At 35.2% G+C, this 21,234-nt stretch overlaps 1 protein-coding gene across 3 annotated transcripts in view; it reads right to left on the bottom strand.

Moving 5' to 3' along the window:
• Positions 1–1,291: 1,291 nt before the first annotated feature.
• The window catches only part of LOC106100458 (paired box protein Pax-6-like), a 33,766-nt gene continuing 13,823 nt past the window's right edge, over positions 1,292–21,234 (bottom strand). For 2 of the 3 annotated variants that reach the window (XM_013279318.1, XM_013279319.1), the window contains exons 3-6: positions 14,257–14,397; positions 3,052–3,333; positions 2,745–2,929; positions 1,292–2,535 (exon numbers count right to left, since the gene is read on the bottom strand). In XM_013279318.1, coding sequence (XP_013134772.1) covers positions 1,969–2,535; positions 2,745–2,929; positions 3,052–3,333; positions 14,257–14,397 — 1,175 coding nt within the window. In that variant the 3' untranslated portion in view covers positions 1,292–1,968. The remainder of the gene's footprint in view (positions 2,536–2,744; positions 2,930–3,051; positions 3,334–14,256; positions 14,398–21,234) is intronic. The other variant, XM_013279320.1, reaches the window with a different exon arrangement.

Here is a 21,234-nt window from a genome sequence, read left to right as displayed (position 1 = left end):
TATACTTATCTATACAGTAAGATTGTATGTAAGACATTTTTTTTTACTAATGTTATAAATGCGAAAGTTTAGGTGGATGTATGTTTGTTAGTTAACGTAAACGTCTGAACATCTCGATGAAATTTAGCAAAGATGTAGTGTATAGTCTGGAAAAACTCAGGTTACTTTTTTTTTAACTCCGAGCAGATGAAGTCTCTGCGAAAGTTAATGTTTTAATAATTACATTGGCCCTGGAAGGTATTAAGTGACACTAAACAGTGACCCTGAATTCTTTCTAAAGCTAACAAGCTAACGTGATTTAAGAATCTCAGACGCAAGTATAATTTAATTAAGTTAATGTAAACGCACCGCTGCGTAATGTAACCTTAAGGCATTAGAGAGAATTACATGTAACGTTATTGGTTTACATAAGCATTAATCAGTATTTATACTTTTATATAGTCATTCCGCTATTTAATTTAGGTTCGTGTATAAAAAATATGCGCTATAAACTAAGCGGAAACCACTCTCTTATTAGTTAAGCGTTTCAATGCTAGACTGTAACGTAAAGTTATTCAGATTATGAAGAATTTGTTGGTAAAGAAATGTTACAACTTATAAAAACTCAGAAATGTGTAAATCGGGCATGAGTAATTATAATTTTATAAATAACAAAACCGATATAACTTGCGGCAGTTCCTTTGTAGTTATATGTCGGTTGAAAGTCGCATATCGAAGAATTAAGCTAAAGAACATTGCAAGAATACCGGACGTGCTATAATTCGACTGAGAATCCCTCACGTTTCTAATTGATACATGCTTAGAGCACAGAATATCTACAAAACAAAATCATACAGAGATTTACTGTCGGGTTTCGTTCAACCGGAATGTTTTTGTTCCGAGCTCTCCTTTCTCCAACATGATTATCGATATCCGGGAAGAACAATTCGAGAACTTTTTACTAACAATGGACGCAAAAGGATAATTGTTTTCGATGATACGAATATAACGATCGAGAATTAAAAGGTGTGTTACTTAAAGAATGCCGTGTCAGATATTAATTTAGCTGATGTCCAGACAATTGAACTGAGCTTACGCTTGCAGTATTCCTACTTATTCTTTTTATTTTTCATTTCATTTGTCTTCTTATTACAAGCTTGTAAAGAAAGTTTTAAAGACTTGATTTAAAAAGAATGTGTCATTAATTCATCAGGGTTAGGTTCCAAAATCTTTGGATATCGGTCTGTAAGAAGGATTTTTAAAAATTAAAGTCAAAAATCAGATAATTTGTTTATTTTCGTAGGTACGTTTGTAAATTCTCTACTATATTTTACAATAAAATATATATGTTCATTTAGATAATAAATAATACAGTGCTCTACCAAGCTTAACGGTTAACTATATACAATATATTCTATTACATTATTACATTGGTGTTATCATTTTGTAATTTACAATAACATAGTCAAAATGTTGCATTAATCACTACGAGTTGTTTTTTTTTTAATATACATCCCCGGCTACACGGTAAAGTGCGTAGGAACTAGTTAGTTGAATGAACCGTGCTTACACCAATTTGATACTTTGGTAATACCTTGCAATCAATTACTTTTTAAAACATTATCCAAGTTATTACCACTACCAAAACTTAAATTCAAAAAGAATGCAATATGCATTTAAAATTAACTAAGGATATTTCATAACTTACTTACATTATTAACATAACAACATAGCGTCTATACAATAGCAAGAGTTTATAAATAAAGCGACATCGTTTGTGCATAGCTTGAACAGCTAACCATTAGTCTCCATTACAACAATCAACAACTTAATTCTCTTAATATTTACATAAATTTACAAGCAAACGGGAGTATTAACACCCTTGGACGAAATTTACATAAAAATATTATATTATGATGTGAACATTCGATAGGAATGATTTTAAGTATTTTGAACAAGTAAATAAACACATTATGTAGAGTTGAAACATCAACGGTCGTGCTTGGTGAGTTGTAGCGGCAGGTCGCTCGAGGTCAACGGTCGCTGTCGGCACGGGCTTGGCGATCTAGACCTCGTCGTGTTCCTCTGTCTATCGCCTTCGTCGTCGCTCTCGTCATGAACATTTATCTCCTCGTCGGAATCCGAATGAGATTCGTAACCTCGAGCTAGTTGTATGGACTGAGCTGCTAGAAGCGCCGCAGCCGCTGAGTGTGGGACGAGCGCCTTGAACGCACTGTTTTCTAGTGCGGGGTGAGGCTTAAACGCACCGCTCTCGAAGGGTGTTTGCGTGAGCGCTTTCAGTGCGTTACTTTCCAGCTGCGCTTGGTGGGACAGTGCCTTCAGTGCGTTCGTGTCCTGATGCGACAGAGCTTTGAACGCGCTATTTTCGCCACCCATCTGGGGAGTGTGGTAGGGCCCGCGGGTAGGGGACAAGGAACGGGAGCGCGAGCGGGAGGGGGAGTGGGGCAGGCGGTGCGAGGGCGAGCCGCCACCTCGCTTGAGGAGGTTCATGCGCTGGTGGCGTCTCCACTTGGCTCGTCTGTTGGAAAACCAAACCTGTCAGTAACGGTAAATAAGCGTGATTAGTATTCTGTTCTCGTCGTGTTAACAAATTCATGTATGTAAATGGAAATGAAACGATAGCTCTGATTCGATTAAGCCAAGACTTGTTGACTTTTTATTCTACGTAATATTAATTGACTTTGAATTCACAGATATCATAATGTCTCGTTAGGTTTTGAGGTTTATTATGAATAAATATTCACCTGAACTCTGGCTTCCGAGAGTGAAGTTTTTGATGCCAAACGTTCTCGGGTTGACACGCAAGGATAGTGAGACTTTTCGAATTCCTTCTCGAGCTCTTCCAGTTGATCAGGACTGAACGTCGTTCGGTTCCGGCGGAATTTTGGTTGTTCGCCGTCCAGAGATCCGGAATCATCACCATCGACATCTGCACAAATTACAAAGTGAATTAAAACTATTTTAAACATTTCAAATCTGATAACTGTAATAGTATAATTTAGCGTTGTTTTAATTAAATCAAAGTAGGCAAATAGTGTAAATGGTACTCACCAACGAGACCACGTCCTGAAGAAGATAAGAATCCCTGCTGAACCGCGTCTGGGTGTTGCATCCCGACGGACGGTGGGGGTACACCCGGCGGTAGGGGGAGACCTCCGGGCGGCCACACACCCCCTCCACCTCCCCAAGGGAATCCTCCATAAGGAGGAGGAGCAGCGTACAGCCCGTAACCAGCGGCCCTCGCGAACTCCGCAGCCGCTCGCTCCGCCGCTCTGTTTCTCAGTATCCTGTTGATTGACGATACACTCGGTGCGGTGGCATTCGTGCACACACCTGCAAAATAATGAAAACATGAGTAATGATAAAAGTAAAACAGAAGCAGACAGTTATCCAGAAAAGAGTGCCATAAATTATAGATTTCCATTCGACACGCATGGACATGCCCGACATCGTTCAAATCAGCACACTACATTATACAAAAAATGGTACTCATATACTTTATTTCTAACTTTACGAAGGCTAGTTACACTGTGCGAGAATATTTTTTTTTTAATGTAACACACGACTGATGTAAGAATAAATTCAATATTCAGTTTCATATTATTCGTTATTTACAAGTGATATTTGATTTAAATGGGAAATAACTGATATTTATTAACCACACTGTCAGTTGATGTATTAATCATTAATTTTAATTACATTAATTGGCATTAGCGTGTAGAAAATGATGATTTTACACTTTGACCCGCTATTGGTTATAGATAAATTAGTGTTATTTATAACTAATCATCAAAACAAGCCGCTCGGTATTTCCTTTAACATAATTCAATGGCAAATCAAATAATTATACGTTAAAAACTCGAGTTCTATATAATTTTCAGCTTTAGACAGATGTATTATAGCAAAATAATTATTTTAAATGTCGCGAGCAGTTAGTTGCCTTTGTGACGTAGTTTTTAGTACTAATTTATTTCCATGTTAGTCGTGATCTTGAAAGCTAAGACTGTGTATATCTGTTACCAGTACATAAACGGTACAGTGGCATAATTATGGTAGTCAGTGATATTTCTTAAGCAAAGTAAGGATAATTGCAGTTTGCGCGCAAAATGAGTGACCAGCAGCGCGTTAAAACCGATGCGTCATTCATTGGTCGCGTTTTAAAATCGTTCACCATTATGTCGTTTAAGGCCAGCTATACACTATTCCATTTTTATGTTTTTAAAATCATAATGTATTACTCTTATTAATTACAATAGTAGATGTCCGATTGCAGCTATGGATTCATAAAAAATAAGTTTTTTTTTGTCAAACTTTAGATATCAGTAATGGACCAAGGAGTATGCATGCATGGGAGAGCATAATTTGAATATCTACTAAAGTCAGATCCCGTAAAGAATGTGCAAATATAAATGTAAAACAAGTAAAAAATACCAAGCTTGTTTTATCCAGGTTTTATAACCATTTTTTTAATTCAGTAGTATTTTTCGTTCTAATATAGCTAGTACGGTATGACCCTAATGCGTGCAAGCGCTTGCGTGCCGACGCAGCCTTGCCAGAGCCATCTCATGTAATTTTCAGGAAACACACGGAGTAAGTGCCATAATTTAATCATAGCCTGCCGGTTTGTAATTGTTGTAGAATTTGTTGTTGAGCTACTGATCTGTGCTTGGCATACTGGTACTTCAAACACTACTGTTCTTTTAGGCTATAACTTTTGAGTACCATTTTATAATAGTATGCTCTTATACGCGTATTGTTTATAATTCGTATTCGGTTTAAAAACTTGTTAAGACCAATCTTTATTTTCATTTATTGGATCTGTTTGATATATCTGTTTGATTTTCATTAAATTCCTTCGGCAATCCATTTAATATGTGTATTTAGTACTTTGACAAGGAAAACCGGAAAACAAATTATGAAAATTAGCAATACAAGTTAAATATTCTCTTCGTATTGCGGAGTTTAATCATGTTGCTGTGTTTGTCGACACAAATTGACATTATTATTGTTAAGTGCTTTGGCGTCCTTTAATTTTGCAATGTTCGCAGCAATTTGCCAGTATTTACTTAAATTAGATCTATTTCAAGTTGCGGTCATTTCTACAATTACATCTACGGATAATAACTAGATATAATTGCTTAATATACTTTGTTAATGTTAAAGATGTAAAATCGACTCACAATTTACTTAGAAAATTTACCAGGTACATATTCATTGTGTCTGTATTTAGGTAACCTTTATTTAAACGTAATACTAAAATAAATAACCATTTTTGATTTTTTTTCTTACCATCTTAACTTATCCCAGTCTTAAAACAGTAATTATAATTAACATTGCTATTAACTTTAGAAAAAAAATTAAATGGTCACTGCACTTAATGAAGCTCTATTGTTTCGTCGAGCGACCATCGTACACAAGAACATCGAATAAATAAACTCAGGACCGGATCTGTTATAATTTACTCAAAACACAAAGCCTTATATGGCATAATGGTAATGATCAGTTGCGTCGGATCTCTCATTGTTAACACGTCGAAAGCACAAAAAGATCCATACAATTTGTTTGCTTCGTAATCGGCGCGATATGTTAGCCGCGCCCGCTCCCATAGAGCCTTCTGTTCTCATCGGAGAATTAAAGCGCCAAAGAAATACATCAATGGATGACCGGTCGTAATTTACCAACCGATATCCACCATAATGAGAGTATAGCTCTTTTAAAAAGAAGAAAAACCGTTGAAAATTCTGTAACGTTTTCTAAGAGCTGGCCGTCGCCGTTTTTAATCGGGTTCCTTGTTTGTTGCGCTCAAACAAAAAACTTCAATGAACTTTAAGTGAACAGTTAAATTGGGTTTTTGTTAAGCAAGGAGAATGTGCTTAGCGGCTTTTTATGTTTGTCATCCGATTCACTGAAATAGAGCGGGGATAGATGAATGAATAAGTGAACTACTTGAATGCGGATATTCGAATTTTGGCTTTAGCATTGTACTGCCATTGTCCTAATACTTATTTATAAGATTTTTATTATTACTGAGGATCATACGAAAATTATCAAATTAGGCTTTTCATCATTCTCGACAGTCCTACGCAATCTCAGTTCTTACATGTAGTGTTCCAATCCGGAGATATGTATTTACCTATTTTGGATTACTATTTTTATCTTATCTTACTAATATTATAAATGCAAAAGTTTATATGAAAGGAAGTTTGTTACAGTATACTCAAACTGCTGAACGGATGTAGAACATAGAGTGGAGGAACACATAGGTTACGTACTTAATTTGTTTTTTTATTAATTCCACGCGCACGGATTCGTGATCATAAGCTAGTAAATATAAATAATTTGTTATGTTATATTTTTGAAGGCCTTTTCTTGAATATCTAGAATTCAGAGTAAATTTATTGTTAAAAAAACATACACTGACGATGGTTAATCCGTTCTATGTAGTCGATTTCTTCCGTAATTATTTGAACAAAGGAGAGCAGTCTCCGGTCTGTGGTAGAAGTATTTATTTAGAAAAGATCATTATCCTTCAACAGGTTGCAGGTGGGTATGTGATATCTATAATTGTTCTTTTAATGATTTGGGATCGAGCCGCTCGGATCGATCCCTAAATGCCTAGTCACGGTCATGCAATTTGTCTAAAGTCGTTTAATCATGATTAGTCACAATAGGGTCCGCTTCTATTAAATGGTTTAGATACTTCAAATAAAAACACCTCGTTACGTTGCTACGTAGCTGTTCTTGGAATTATTGCATACAAATTTAAATATTTTAATTACTTGAATAATAAAAATGTTTGTATTATGAAATTAGCATAATCTCTTGTATTCCAGATACCTATTGATTTTTGGATAACACTGAACTATACAATTCATGTTTCCATGACGGATAGAATCAAAATATATTTAAGTGGGTTTGTCGAAGGTGACGAAGAAGTATTATACTCTTTCCATAAACAATAGGCAACGCATCTATTTTTGCGGATCTCGATGGGCAGCGTGGCTTTGCTATTTCGGCCAATTCAAGTGGCCGTTTGCCAGTTTGCCACCATATCATAAAATAAGCTATAGTGCCAACCGATAGGGGTAATAATCTGAATTTAAAAAAAAAAGTAGTAAATTAGCAAAACAGTAACAAACTTTTTGTTCACAGTCATTCTCTTTTTAATTTGTCTTCCATGTTATGGAGATGTCGCTCTCTTGAAATCGTAATAAAAAGCATATTCGTTCAAAAATGTTCAAATATGTTTCTGTGGCGATGTGTTGTAAGTCGGTACCTGCCTAAAAGCGTGGCATGTCCCGAGATAAGACGGTCGGGCGCCGTCTGCCGCGGAGTGTTTAATCGGGTTAATTTATCGATAATTGACGGAAAACCTTTTTGTTTGTATTGCTGGAAAGTAACAGTAATTGTCACGCCTTGGAAGATTTACGTCCGCTTCTAAATTGAGACATTAACAATCGGATCTCGTGCCTAATGGTTCGGAATGAATTTATTTATTATACATCGGTCGACCGGCTCCTACGAAAAATTTGATTAGGCTCATTATAGTGTAAATGGATATTGAACTTGAACGTAAAACCTCCATGCTATGGCGACCGCATTAAAGATGATGTCACTAATAGTCTACTAATAATTATTACCTAACATTTATTAATATAACATTTAAGAAGCACTGTAATTATTTTGTAAAATAGATAGAAGGTTGAGATTTGTAAAAGTGGTTGGACTAGTGAAAGATTAGTAGTCATCTGTTAATAACCGAGGTTCTTATTACACAGGGAGCCACTCAGCAGCTATAAATGTGACTTAATGTACTATTTTTTTTTAATATTTTGATACAGTTCGATATCGAATTCTCGCGTCTAGTGTAAGGAACCAGTTAACGAGTGAGTGGCGTCACGTCGTCTAAATGAATTATTGTTGGCTTTATGAGGAACATAAAACGATGAGATCGGAGGCAATCAAGCGGCACCCGCGGCGTGGACCGAGTAAAAAGGTGTTCGCGCCGGCGGGGGGTCGCGCGCAGCAACCGTTGCGCTAAACGCCTACACTACGCACATGCTTCACTCCCCATTTCAATTAGCAATGAATAGCCAAAGTAGCAGACGCGGTGCTCTGCAATAAATTAACTTAGAAGCCACACCTTGTTTCATATATTCGTTTTCACTATGCGGTGATCGTTATAAGATCTTGTCATATACTAATTAAAGTTATTCACGTGAAATGACATCGTAAGACCGACTTCATTCCAAATTTAATGTCAAAACTTTATGATCCCGCAGCCATTTGAAAGGCGACAAGATCGTTCCGAAATCAAGAGCGTGACCCTTAAAACGCCGGACAACATTGTAAGTGTGATCCTTCTCTGGGAACCAATTTAATGCTGTAACAAATCAATAAATGTATCGGTTTATTGGAAGCTGTGTGGAGGCCGATTTGATTTATTTCCATCGAACAATATAAGCTAACGTAGCGATGCCTTGTTAGTAAATGTCAAAAAACTTTTGAGATCCTCCAACAATTTAGGGACTGTTTGTATCTCTCATCGATTGTGGCAACAAGATTTTACTTCAAAAAAAATATGGCTGATGATAGTTTTAGAAGCAAAAAAATGATACAATAGATATCAGTCCAAATACTTAACACTCCCCATGTAAAACTACACGTCATCGGTTTCGCTAATCAATCGGCGCCAGTAAATAATTTGTGTTGCACGGGGCGGCGGGCGGCAGAAAGCAGGCAGAGGGCACCACGCCGCTACAATTTGTGGCTTAAGAATGCAATTAATCAAAACGTGGTCAGTAGCTAGAGCGGGCCGTAACGCCTCGTAAACCGATATCGATTTAGTCGATAAGTTGCGCAAGCTATTGTATAAAACTGCAAAGTCATCTCTAACAAAGGCGGTAGTGGGCACCTTATTAAAATTTAGACGGTTTCTTTGAGCCGCTCTGTTTTGATAACTGCGCTCCTGAAGACTATCGACAATTAACACGTAGGTACCTACCGCTGCTCCGCTCTCTACAATTTTATTGACAGATCAAGATAGAGGATCTATAGTGTGCTATTCAATACAATAAATAATTCTTTTGCGTTCAATATAAGACACTCGTTTCAAACGATTCAGTCGCTCGTTTAATAATGGATTATAATTAACAACGCAATGTTCTTAGTCTATTTAAACTCTACATAAGCTATAGGTAATTGAAAAACTTTTTTATTTCAGGTTTAAAAAAACAAAATCATAAAGAAACATGTATCGATGTCATAACTCCGTTAATTTAATTTATTTTGCGATATCGAAATTCAGCTTACGTTAACAATATCAATAAACGGTTCCGCAGAATTGAATGAGCCGTAATAAAAAGAATGAATTGAAAGTGTACCGGCGTTCAGTTATGAAATTTAATCAATTTGGCTAGTTTCATAAGAGAGCTGAGAACGAGGCACGCGTCTCAATAAAAAACTCTCGGCATTGTGAGTGCGATCATTTTGTTACAAATTTGATTAAAATTCTGTTGCTTATATTTTTCTATGAACCATAGACTTAATGTATTACAGACATGACAAATTATAGTTTGTTACATATTTAATAAGTTATTCTTTGTTCGTTCATTTAGCAATACGTGTATAAATGTGTGTTTAATTAACTTTTAAATCAAATCTTAACGTTTTGAATTAAGGGTGAAATAATATTCAAGAATGTGCGAGGAAATGTAAAATAAGTAATTTTAAGAAATATTTTCCTTTTTAGATTTTTAACAACTGATTCACAATTAAATAATAGTAATAGTGACTGGGCTTCTGTCAGCAGGAGGGCCGGTCAAGTTAACACACCGAGCTCGTCTATAGATCTAATTCAATCGATCAAAACTACATGTAACTCAGTAAGGTAAGAATCTATGCCTTGAATCGAGTAAGATTCAACTAATCTCGTTTTCATAAATTAAGATATACCAACATTAACGTCGCCAGACGATGACCTAAAAGTAGGAAGGCAGCTACCAATAATATGGTCATGTTCGTAGTAGTTTTTATATCAATTTTAAATTTTTGGGGGCTGCTATAGTTCGAAAATCTACCTATGGCGACGCTTATGTTTATTAACGTAGGACGAATAATACAATTTCATTATTATTTTATCGTGTTTTTCTATTTGCAATGTTTAACGCAAAAGAATACATAAATGTACATTTAAGTACATATATTTCCTGTACGTTTACGACAAATATGTGAGCATTTAAACAAAACAAGTGACGAGATCGCGTGCAATTTTCGCATACAACGGAGGCATGGGCGCGCACCGCGATCGCGCAATTATTTTAAATACATTTCAACAAATGACGGTAATGACAGGCAACTTTTGAACAAAAAAAAATATAAACCAGTCGCATAACAATAATATTTCTTCGAGCGAAGCTCATACAACCTGCTCACAATTACAAGCCGGCACGTTACACGATACCTGTATGTAGTGATAATTTTTGTTTCCTTTATTCTTAATTGAAGCGCGAATTTGCCAAAGGGTTATTCGGAAACGATTACTCGCAAATCGAATTTCAATTTACTAAATTCAAAAGAAAATTATTTCACATCTTATTCCGATGAAGACAATGGACGGAACTTCGAAATGTGGTATTTTGATCGATCTAATTTTGAAGTTACAAACACAATAAAAATAAAAGGACGCGAAAAACAAAATTTAATATATTTCATAGCCTTAAATCTTTTGCATGGTTTTTTTAAAGTTTCTGGTGTTGCCTTTTGTACTAGAATTCATTTATCAATATGGAAAAACACGGCAAATGGCAGAGGTATGAAAATCATTCAATTTGAAAACAAAGTCGATCACTTTTTGGACACCATGTACAAGGAAGGTGTGAAATGTAAATATGTATACCATCCTAAATTTAACGAACAACTTAATATAATAAAAATAAAATGGTATAAATTGGGTAACTTTAAAATAAAATTAGGTTCCTTTTTGATTCGATGTTTACGCGGTGCTGCACTCAGAAGTTACGTTGCCACCTGTGGATTTAATGAGCATGGACCAATTTAACAACTCTGTTTAGCGCAGTGATCCCATCGCGAACGTTATCGTCCCCTAATCCGGTCCCCGGTGATATCGTAAACCAGAAATGGTCTCGTAAGCGAAACCTGTTACACCAGCCATCGCACGCACCCTGCCTCTGCCTCGGTGCTAGAGAAAACGCAAACGCACAACGTTGCAGTTTATAAAGGCATACTTATTACAGTTTTGCCAACGTAGTTTCAACTTAATGTTACATATTTTTATAGTTCAAATCGTTTAATATTTTACAAAGCAGCTGAGTCGTTTTTTGGATATAAATGTGATGTTTATTGTCACGCATGGGCACAAGAGGTGTCATTGGTGCAATTATGGCAATTGGCTTATTGGACTCCGAGCTAAAGACGCCCATCATGCTCTTCGACTCTACTGTACAGCAGTAAAACTGCACGACATTACGTACATTAGCATACCAAGACTTTGTATGCGTGCGCTTTTCATTTTGTACTAAGTAATATTCATAAAAATTGTCAATACGGTAGCTTTATAGCTAGGCTAACGTTTTTACTTTATTGTTATAATTGAGTTAGTAGAGAACTTATTGATTACAAAAATATTTAAACAATAGAAGATCTGTTAAATATAATTTTCATACTATTAAGAAACTCTTACATTTAAAAAAATACTGTCATTGTCGGTCTTCCGTGATTAAACCCTCTTATTATCAATTAATACATCTATCCTTTTATTAGAATATTTTACGTAATTCAGTTTTGTATTTAATGTAATCCGCACAGCTCTCGAAAGTTACAAAAACCATTATTTGTATCTATCTATGTTAGTAAACAGGATTACTCTTTGAAACCTAGTTTTGTAAAATATCAACAATTTTAACTGCTCATTAGTGAACACCCACAAGTATTTCCTGTGCGTCGCTGGTATTTGTGTAAAACGTAACAGCTGTCGCGATGCCCTAGTCTAGACTGACAGACTGACGCTTAATCCCATACGAGATTAGTTCACTCAACTCTTATACTTTAGCACTGATAGTTGCAGTATCAAATCTACTGATTAAGTCAGGGTAATTTATCCAAACTAGAATGAGTAGTCATGATGCTGGTTTGGATGTTATATGGAGATACAGTTTAGTATAGTTTGTAGAAGGCTTTTGTGATTTGCGATTGAAGATTGAAGATTGAAGATTGCGATTGAAGAAAACATCTGCGATTGCGAATATCAAATCAATGGCAGTGGTTGCTTCGCCATGTCGATTAATTTAATAAGTGATTTAAATTGCAAAATAAAAAAAATACATGGAGGCTACATAAATACGTACGGGCAGATTCTATTTTGTGAATGTAAACATTTTTACTTTAATCAAAAGCATGTTTTTCGACAGATCAAAAATCTTGTATCAACATGTGTATTCTTTAATTACATAATGTATGTACTTTAACCACAGAGTCGGTTTATGTGCGTGTACATAACAACAAAGTTCTTTCGTTGCTCATAGTAGCATTAAAACCAATAGAGCTTCTCGTATTACAAGATATCCGCTGTCGGTAAGCCGGCGGCCATTTACGAAACTATTAGACCATATTCGGGGTTGCACTTCAATGGCTTTACCTGCTGACCTCCCTAAAACTATTTGACACTAAATAAGTAAAGTTCATTAAACCAATGCCCAAATCCCATTACTTGAGTACGGAAGTGTTATTCGAAACGTAAACACCCCTGAACTTCAGAGGATCGTCATCGTTTTTTGGATGTTTTATAAGTCATCAACTAACGCATCAAATTTACACCTAAAACAATTATAAAGAAGTCAAACTTATTTATAAATCATGTGTCTAAATACTTTATGTAGAAACTACTCCGACATCTCGTCTACGTTACCGTATTATTTCTTTCTAACACGTTTAATAATATAAAAACGACACAACAACGCTTTAAAAAGATCATTGTCCGAGTTTGCCGCTTTATTGATTTCGTTTATGCGACTTAAATATTTAGCTCAAGTTTTTGCACGCGCGCAAAAACTTAATAGCGGTACGCTTTTCAATTTGACTTCGCAATTTTTTCTCCTTTTTAAATTAAATTTCTTTTGAAGAAAAAAAAACGATAAACAATTGTCGCGCATTAAATTGAACTTTTAAGAATTTAGGAGTTAATTATAACTCCCGATAGTAATGTTTTTAGTTTTGTTGCATAACCTACAAATTTGACATCTTCAAGTAGCGGATGTAGCGTCTTGGACTCTTTTTATAGCTCAAAAGTAAGTCGACTCTATGCAATAAAAATGCTTTTATTAATTCAATTCATCTTTATTTAAATGAAAAACAATTAAAAACTGATATTCCTCATCTTACATTACTTAGGTAAAGTTTATTTTTCCTTACAAATTATTGGTTACTCTGTTTTCCAGTACAACTTGGTTGTGCATTGTTTTATGTGTCTTAAAAAGGTTTTTTCTGCGGATACAATCTCTTGTGTTTACGTTTGTTTATTTTCAGTAAAATTTATTAGGATTTTTATAATAAATAAATATATCATCATTAAATGAATTGTATAAATTTATGTAATGATCCGTCCAAACTTTGTTCAAGAACATTATTTTGGAAGCACGAGATCAACCGCGGCTATCGGTTAGTTCGTGATAGCTCTTGGCGTTTTTCGCGTAACACTTTACAGGGGAATATTTTAACATCAGCTAAAACAAATTTATGTCATTATTCTTAAAGGTTTGGTTTACGCAAATTTACTTTAAGGTACAGCTCGATTTGACTGATTTGTGACTGACTCTACAATTGAATAATTTCAGTGTAACTACGACTTTATTAAACTAGTTTCTTTATTGCAACGAATTTTTATTTTGAATTATCAATTATAATTAGTTGTTTTCAGAAACAGTATCTAGAAATAAAGGTAACATTTCCTAGTCTGAACGCTATTGTTACATTTTAATTACGTATTTAGAAGTACGTTATAACTGTTAATATAAGACATAGTATACACAAAAATAGTTCTACATTTAAAAGTAAATTAAATTAGTTCCAAGAAAACAACAACAATGGAATTGTTCACTTAACACGATTTAAGTTGTCTACGACTGAAAACAAATTTATTATCTGGCTACGAATTATTATAAATAAAACATGTATATGAGTACTTTATCATATAAAAGCCTTTGATAATCGATGCTAATTCCTTAATGTCACATTACGTACCTTCTGAAATAAGTCGTTCTCGAATTTCCCAGGCGAAGATTGTTGGATTTTCCCGTTTGTATTGTTCTATTTTCGACACGACAGCAGGTGTGGCGACTTTGGGCTTGCTGCCGCCAATGAGACCTGGAGGTCTGAGAGTACCTGGAAATTATAATAAATTTAGCATGAAGGTACTCAACAGTGAATCATGAGATTTGTACTATTATGATGTTAAATGTTCTAAAATCCAATAAAATGTTGAACAACAATTGATTGCGTTAAATTAATTACTGAGTTAGTACAAAACTATTTTCAAATAAGCTAACTTTCGCGCTTGTATTTAGCGGGTTACATCTTTGTCAATGACATACGTCTACTGGAGCTATTTCAAAAACAGAAATGTGTCGAAAAAGTGACACCTGCGACATTCCTCCGCACACAGAACTAAACGTTAAAATCAACTTAAGATCCATAATAAAAATTCCACTAATTGCAACACGTTAACAATCGATGCAATTTCATTGAGCGCCAAACGTGAGTATGCGGTGAGGATCCGAAGCAATAAAATTTCAAACAACAAAAATAGTCTCGATCACCGATACTAATCGTCCTTGCTATAAGATTCAAAATCCTAATTCATTCTCAGCCATCGGTGACGACGCAACATTCAAAGGGAAGGTGGACTGGGAAGATAAAAAATTGATAATCAGAACGTCAGCGTAGAGTAACAATGGAACTGAAAATTAGTATTAATTACAGAAACAATGAAAACGACTAAACGAAGCCGGAGCAGCGAGAGCAGAATTTATAATTCATTTTTATACTTCAGATTATACGAGCTTTTATTTTGTACCGCAGACTGTCAAGCAAATTAAATCCTGCGACAGATTAAAAAGAGACAACGCAATTAACGATCGATGTTTGGATGTTTTTATTGTAAAACAGAAAACTAGAGATTTTCTGATTTTTTTTAAATACCAATAGTAGAACAAAAGCTTTTCTTGTGCAATTCTTAGGTTTTAAAGTTGTTACTACAATCAGGGAGCTTTTTTCTACAATTATCAATTTGGCAGAAAATTAATATTTCATCGTTAATGAAAAGAAATTTGTTTTTCAACGAGCCAGAGAAGTAGAACTGTTGAATTCGAAATTAAAATGGAACAGTTTATTAAATTATTAAGTCAACAAAGTAAGGAGTTGAGTAAAAAAAAAAGGCCTGTATAGTTCCTAATTCAGTTAGATAATGGATGAGTGCGTGGCCAAAGACAATCAGACAAAAAGGCATCGAGCGTTGCATTCCGGCAGGCGGGCGCGCGAACGGTTTTTACCGACTTGCGGCAACCGATGGCCTCCATACAGATCACGCTGAATAATTCAACACATTATTTATATTCTCATTTTTGTCAACGCCATTCACGATAAATTCATAAAGGTCTTTATGTCTTGATAAAAGTAATGCTTAAGTCCGTAGATGGTGATGTGCGGTAAAAAGGCCGTATCTCACGTTCATCACGTACACCAGAGTTTTTAATTTTTATACCTTCTAAATTTGAAATCATTCCTTCGGAAGGAATTTTGGTTTGTAACCTTCTGACGTGTAAAATATTTGAAATTAAAATCATTGACCGTATTTCCATATTGGAGTACATCATACCGACCATATTAACATCGGAATTTTATCATAAAACAAATATTATTGAACAATGAGATCTTTCCACTAATTTTATTATAAAAAGGTAACGTTTTCATAATGTTTAGACTGCGAGTCGTTTTTGTTTTTTGCAACTACTAGTTTTCTCCGTCTACTTAAAGCCTTCAAGATAGTAAATCAGAGCTCGAAGAGGTAAGCTAAGTACTACGGTATCCGTTAAGTGTGTATAATGCGTAAGTAATTATTCATGTCGCAGTGTAGAAGGCCATATTGCTTTTCTGGTTTGCAAGTCGACTTCTCGGTTTGCAGGCTGTGTTTTGCAAGAGTGATTGAAAACCGATATCGTAGTTTTGTCTGCGTTTGAGCGCCAATAAGCGGAACGCTCCCCATTTGATTGATAGGTAAATTGCGGGAGGCCGGCACACTGATCATTTCGCGATAATTAAATCGGCTAGAAACGTAATCGCATGACCGGGACCAATTACCTGTACTCAACTATGCGGCCAGATCGTGTGAGGTACCTCTTAAATTGTTATTATTTGCGGGAAACTCGAATGCTCCTGGCTCATTCCGCCTTCGATACGGCTCTCTCAGACTGCGCCGTCAGAAATTGTTTACATTGCACGATTTTCACTAAACGTCTAACAAAATTATATTTATAATTGATGTTAAATCGAATGGCAAGAAAGTTCTACAACTTCATCACCTCTTATTTGTGATCAAGTTATTTTCATCTGCTCTATAAAACCGTTGTTGTTATTTGTTAAACATATTGGAAGCGTATTTAGTATCTCACTAGCTTTCGCCCGCAACTCCGCACGAGATTAAAAGAAAGTACCCTAAGTGTTCTTCCAAACTATCCTCTACATCTATGCCAAATTTCATCGAAATCCTTTCAGCCGTTTAGGCTACAAACTCTAACAAACATCCATCCATCCATCCATCCATCTAAACTTTCGCATTTATAATATGCGTAACATAAGATTAATATGATGAAAGGGAGTACTAGATACCAATGTACGTACTTAAACGAATTAACTATTGCCATCCAAATAAAGAGTGTATAGCATAATTTTGATTTTTTTTATGACAATATTTACTAAAATACTTGATGTTAGTCTACGAGCACGAACAAAAAAAGCCAAATAATGTCGAACTATTAATCATTGAGAAGAAAATAAGCGTCCCAAACTGCACAATACGTATACCTTAAACGTCAGCCAATAAATTTCCATACAAAAGTGGTTTATGGGCGCTTAAAGTCATTACACGGTGATTCCGTAAAGCAGGACAAGAACATTGTAAACGATGCAGAAAGGGCTCCAGTGCGGTTGATTAAATTTGTATTAAAAAGTGACGCTTCGTATTAACTGGCGCTAACCGAGGCCGGGAACTGCTTCGTCATCAAACTAATAGATCAGAATCTCCGGGCAAGTGGTCCTGATTTATAGAAGTTAATGCAACGCGCGTGTTAACGATGCCTGATTCAGTGATTGATGGATTTTTTTAATGTAGAACACGTTGCTTCTGTGGGAGGGGTTAATCAATAATTACGTTTTTAGAATGCTTGTACAGTATTAATATTTTGGTTGCATCCTATAATGTTTACATTGTCAGTTAACAATAGGAATGATCTACACACTGTTTCGTGTCGATTTATTTATTAAGTTTTTATTTTTTATATAGCTTCGTTTTTAAACATGTCTTTTTTCTTTTGTTTTCAAGCTCGCTTCAAATAAATGAGTGGATATGTAAAATTGATGTTTATTTGACTAAATTGTTTTGTTCAAATGAGAATTTGAAGAATTACCTATAATGTGTTTAAATTTGATATTATCGGTCGTAGTAAAATGTACATTGATAATTTTGTCCTATTAAGAAATCTGTCTTGTTAATATTCGAACACCATATTACCCGTCAAGCCATAGAAAATAGTATAATATTTGTCTAAAGGTAAAGTAAAAGGCTTACTGCAGTATTATTAGAAATGACAATTGACGAGGCTATCGCGACGCCCCACTAAAAATATCGCTCGAACGCCGATGTTCATTATAAATTTAAAATCCAACCTACGAGAATTGGAGCAGAAAAAGAAAAAATGTATAAAGTAGCGAGAATGTCAACCCTGGTAATTCAATTTTGATTATAGTACCAAAGACTAAATATGGCTTCATTAGTTGCCGCGACCATCCGCGTACAATCTTCTACAGTGGGTATCATTAGCTACCAACGAAATTTTCGTTGCGACGAAATAAAATGACCGTCTTAATATGAAATTACTCACTCCGTGATTTCGGTTGCTTTGTTTGATTCTAAATAATTTCTTTGTAATGAATACATCGTACATTGGTCGTTTTGAAAGAGTTGCGCACATCCGGGTATTAATTTTTGGCTGCTAGAGGAATTCGGAATTGTAAAATAAATATTTACCTTCATATTAGTATTACGAAAGGTATAAAAGTACCTAAAAACAGAAGGGTTTCTTGGATTTGATCGAATTTAACAAAAGCTTAGCAATGGTGGCCAGTCACCTTTATGCTAAGTGTGATGTTCTGTGACAGTAAATGCGAATTATTTAGACAAGATTTCTTTCAAGATTTCTCTATATCCAGTTACTTAGCAAGGTTATAAATATTACGATTAACTTTACGGGAATAAAAATCAATTACACCTGTTAAAATTTAATGTTTGAGCGTTGAGTTTCTCCAGTTTATTTTAATTTTATAAAATGAAACAACAAGAAAACCATAAAAAGGAATAATAAACATCAAAACATATTTTATATACCAAAACAACTTTGCATCGGCATTTAAACTTTGTGTCGTAAAAACTTTTTACAATATTTTAATAATTTTAAAGATGTAACTGTGAAACGAAGTAAAACAACTTAATAATGATGAAGCGTACCCATTTCCACGCCGTCAGATCGCAAAACGTTTGCGTTAGATAATGACTTTTAAGTTAAAGCTAAGTTAGGTATATGTTAAATACGTAAGTGGTGGGACATGACGGCCCTGGGCGCATCGCAGCCCGGCTTCCGTGGGAACGCAACACTTGACGTTACGAAATCACCCACGGCGAAAATTGATCGACACCACGTATACACACTAATGCAGCTTATAAAAATTTTCATGTGTCCTCAGTAACAATTTTACTTTAGGATTTTTTAACAATATGAACATAGTTAAATCATACGAATCTACGCTATGGTATTACTAATCATATTGTTTGTTAGAGTTTGTAGCCTAAACGGCTGAACGGATTTCGACGAAATTTGTTGTAGATCTAGAGGATAGTCTGGAAGAACACATAGACTTATGTTTTTTTTTAATTCCACGCGAATGGAATCGCGGGCGAAAGCTAGTTCAATTTATAAAAGTGGATGCGAATGTCTACTTCCTTCTATCTACATTCATCGTTTTATTTTATGAAAAGTAAAATAATATAGGTAAGCCTCGACATAAAACAAGGATGTTCAAGCGTTACTTTTAATAATAAATGACACGTTTAGTTATAGACAACAAAAGAGAATGTTTGTATTCTCACAGGAAGGAGTTAAGTTAATTGAAAGTTGCGGCGACTTAATAATTTCACGAATTATACATTCAGTAATTCAAGTGAGATCGACGTTCAAAATGATTATATGTCGGCTGACGTACGCTTCAGTGCTTTTGAAATCGTCCTTTCACGTTTCTTGAACAAATACAATGAAAGCATGTGTTCTAATTATATAGAAGTCCTGAATCTAATTCCTCAAATTAAGCGAATACCGGCAAGTGTTTGCGAAGTCGAACCCAACGTACGCTTTGTTTGGAACTGTGTTATAAAGATTTAATTGACTGGAATAATTTCTTCGGATGTCTAACAAATGTTATGGACAAACTTTTTCCATCAAAGCCGTGATATATTACGGTAGAGGTAGACCTAAAAATGCATGGATTAGCGTGAAAGGTGCGTGATTAAGAAGGAAGTGAAGACTGTGATGACCGATGATACTTGGAGGGTGAAAACCTTATGGCCGACCTTACGGGAGTAGGCTGAGGGGCAAAGATGATGATATTAAGAAATAGCGTACATCAAGGATGTCTATTACCCCATTCTAAAAGTAGCCACAATTTTTTATCACTGATAAAATTAATTTATAACAAGTCAACTATCGTGGTTCGTAAAACTGTGTACGTTGTTAGTAATTTACCAGAAGTGATAAACCAATCTCGGCAGTATCGACGTTAATGTGAGAGCAATTAATGGTAATAAAATAATTAGGTTAATTAATGACCAACATTTGATTTAAGATAGTGCAGCCGCGCGGCTCGCGTGTCAAGCCTATTACAGCAAATACCATTCGTACTTTGTGGAATTTCTTCTTATTTTTCTTACAAACACCTTTTTACTAGAAAGAAGTGTCTATGTAAAAAACTACAAACACTTCGTTTTATAAACTAGTCTGAGTTGATTACTTCAACAGAATAGATGCGTGTAATTAAGTAGAAATTGCGTTAGAACATGTTACTCAGTTGCTTTAATGGATTCTAATGTGCTAAGTGAAAAGCCAATAGCAAAAGACTACCATGAATGGCTCTAAAATTCAAAACTGACCTCAGGATTAATTTCATAACGTGAATTTACAATTAACTAAATAAATTCAAATGTACCATAAACTTCGATAACTTGGCTCTTATACTAAAATAGAAGGACACAGGAAAACAACTAAAATAGCCTATGGCAAAAACACGAGGAATCTCACCGGACATCGACAGACAAATAAAGATTGCTATCAAAACGCAACTGCAATAATAACAAAGGATGCGGTCAAACAAACGATTACAGGAGAGGCATCATCGATGTTCAGATAGGATTGACGCAGAGCTCGCGGGTCCGCAGCCCAGTGGCTTATAATTAACACGCTGCGAGTTTTATGTATCGATTAGGATCTAAGCTTTCGTCAATAGGGGGCTCTCGCAGCGGCTACGCTGATGGCTTATCGTTGATTAATAGCGATTGAGATTTTTGCCGCGGCTCTATATAATTAGATCAGAGTTAAATGCAGCATCGAGCCGCGTCGCTTTCGACAAATCACCGGCTGGTCACTGAATGCTGACAATCCGAGGTATCGATTATAATTTGCTTCTAATAATCGGTTATTTTTGTCTGCGAGTAGGTTCTTGGAGCAAGGTAGGTGGAAATGTTTTATTTGTTGCTATAAATCCCAGATTACTGAGGTAAGCTTGTTAATATTTTTAAAATCATAATAACATCTTATATATACGAAGAAGATATGGCGTGCCTATTAAATTCTTTGCATTAGAACGAACCTTCTGAATTTGATGAAAAAACAGTAATTTCAA

Source organism: Papilio polytes, unplaced genomic scaffold (genome assembly GCF_000836215.1).
Source record: "Papilio polytes unplaced genomic scaffold, Ppol_1.0 DF824047.1, whole genome shotgun sequence".
Taxonomy (NCBI): Eukaryota; Metazoa; Arthropoda; class Insecta; order Lepidoptera; family Papilionidae; genus Papilio; species Papilio polytes.
The sequence above is the reverse complement of the archived record's forward strand: the minus strand, read 5'-3'. Positions and strand labels throughout refer to the sequence as shown.